At 53.7% G+C, this 1,140-nt stretch overlaps 1 protein-coding gene across 1 annotated transcript; it reads right to left on the bottom strand.

Moving 5' to 3' along the window:
* Positions 1-592: 592 nt before the first annotated feature.
* On the bottom strand, positions 593-1,126 carry LOC103203683 (polymerase delta-interacting protein 3-like; the record flags this gene model as incomplete). Its single annotated transcript, XM_042782034.1, is given in 1 exon segment — positions 593-1,126. A coding segment is annotated over 1 exon segment (534 nt), but the record flags the coding sequence as incomplete, so codon positions are not given.
* Between the last annotated feature and the right edge of the window lie 14 nt (positions 1,127-1,140).

The raw sequence follows: 1,140 nt of genomic DNA, 5'->3' as shown, positions 1-1,140 counted from the left end.
ACTTGGGGTTGCCAGAGTTGGCAAGGACCCTCCAAGTATTCTTCACAGCAAAGCAGCAGCCTACCTGCCCTTGCCACAGGCTCTCTCCAACTCGGCCTAGAGCCAATTGTGGTGAGAGAACAGGGGTTTGTGACCTGAGCCCCGGCTCCCTCTTGAGCAGACCTGGCTCCCGCTATGATAGCAGAGGTTGCACCCCCCACCTCCTGGAAAAAGCAGTCTTCTTCAAACAGCCCCAGTCCTGAATCCCACAGGACCACAAGAGAACAGCTGGACAATTTAGTGCTGTGTTTCCAAGTAAGGATTCCCTTTGGGACTGAGATTAGGGGAGGGACCCTCTGAGAAACACGAGTCCACCTTGATGACAAGGTGGAGAGCAGAAAACACAAACTACAGGAAATGTCACTGAAGAGAAAAGCAGAGAGTAGGACACAACATGGAGAGGCAGGACCTGTCCAGTGAGGACAAGTCGACCTGGCACCCTTCCCACTTTCAGGGGCCTCCAGTCCAACGGCCCACTGGTCACAAGCTTGGCTTGGGCAACAGAGCCACCCTCCTCTGTCCCCAGAATGCTCTGGCTGCCTCGCTTCCCCACTCAAAGTTTGATTTTGAATTCTGTGGGCTGTGTGGTCAGAGAGGCTCCTGAGGACTTGAAGAGTGCCTTCAGGATAGTGTCAGGGTCCACTTCTACAGGAGGGTTGGGTGAAGAGGCAGAATTCACCCTATGAGGCAGCTCGCTCTCCTTTTTCACTGAGGGGCTGTCACTCAGCCTCAGCAGGATGGGCTGGTCTGATGTGATAACGTTGCCATTCAGATGAAGGGTGCACTTCATTGGTTGCCCATCCAAACACCGGTTGTTGTACTTCTTGTATGCAGTGATGGCATCATCCTTCTTCACAAAAACCACCTCTGCTACCCCAGGATGGACCAGCCGAGCCCGCTTGAGGGCTCCACACACACAGAAAAGCTCAACAATGTTCTTTTCAGTGAATCAAGGGTGCAGGTTATTCACAGTCATCTTGGTACCTTCCAGGGGGCTGAGGACAGGCTCAGCAGGTGGCAGCTCTGTGGGGGATTCCTCCTTGCTCACCAGTGTCCGGGACATGTTGGTCAAGGCTTTTGTTCGAATGGGGGGAAGAGTAG

The sequence above is a fragment of the Orycteropus afer genome, unplaced genomic scaffold (assembly GCF_000298275.1).
Source record: "Orycteropus afer afer isolate SDZICR_OR568_19922 unplaced genomic scaffold, OryAfe1.0 scaffold00222, whole genome shotgun sequence".
NCBI lineage: Eukaryota > Metazoa > Chordata > Mammalia > Tubulidentata > Orycteropodidae > Orycteropus > Orycteropus afer.
This window is presented reverse-complemented; position numbering and strand designations above follow the sequence as displayed.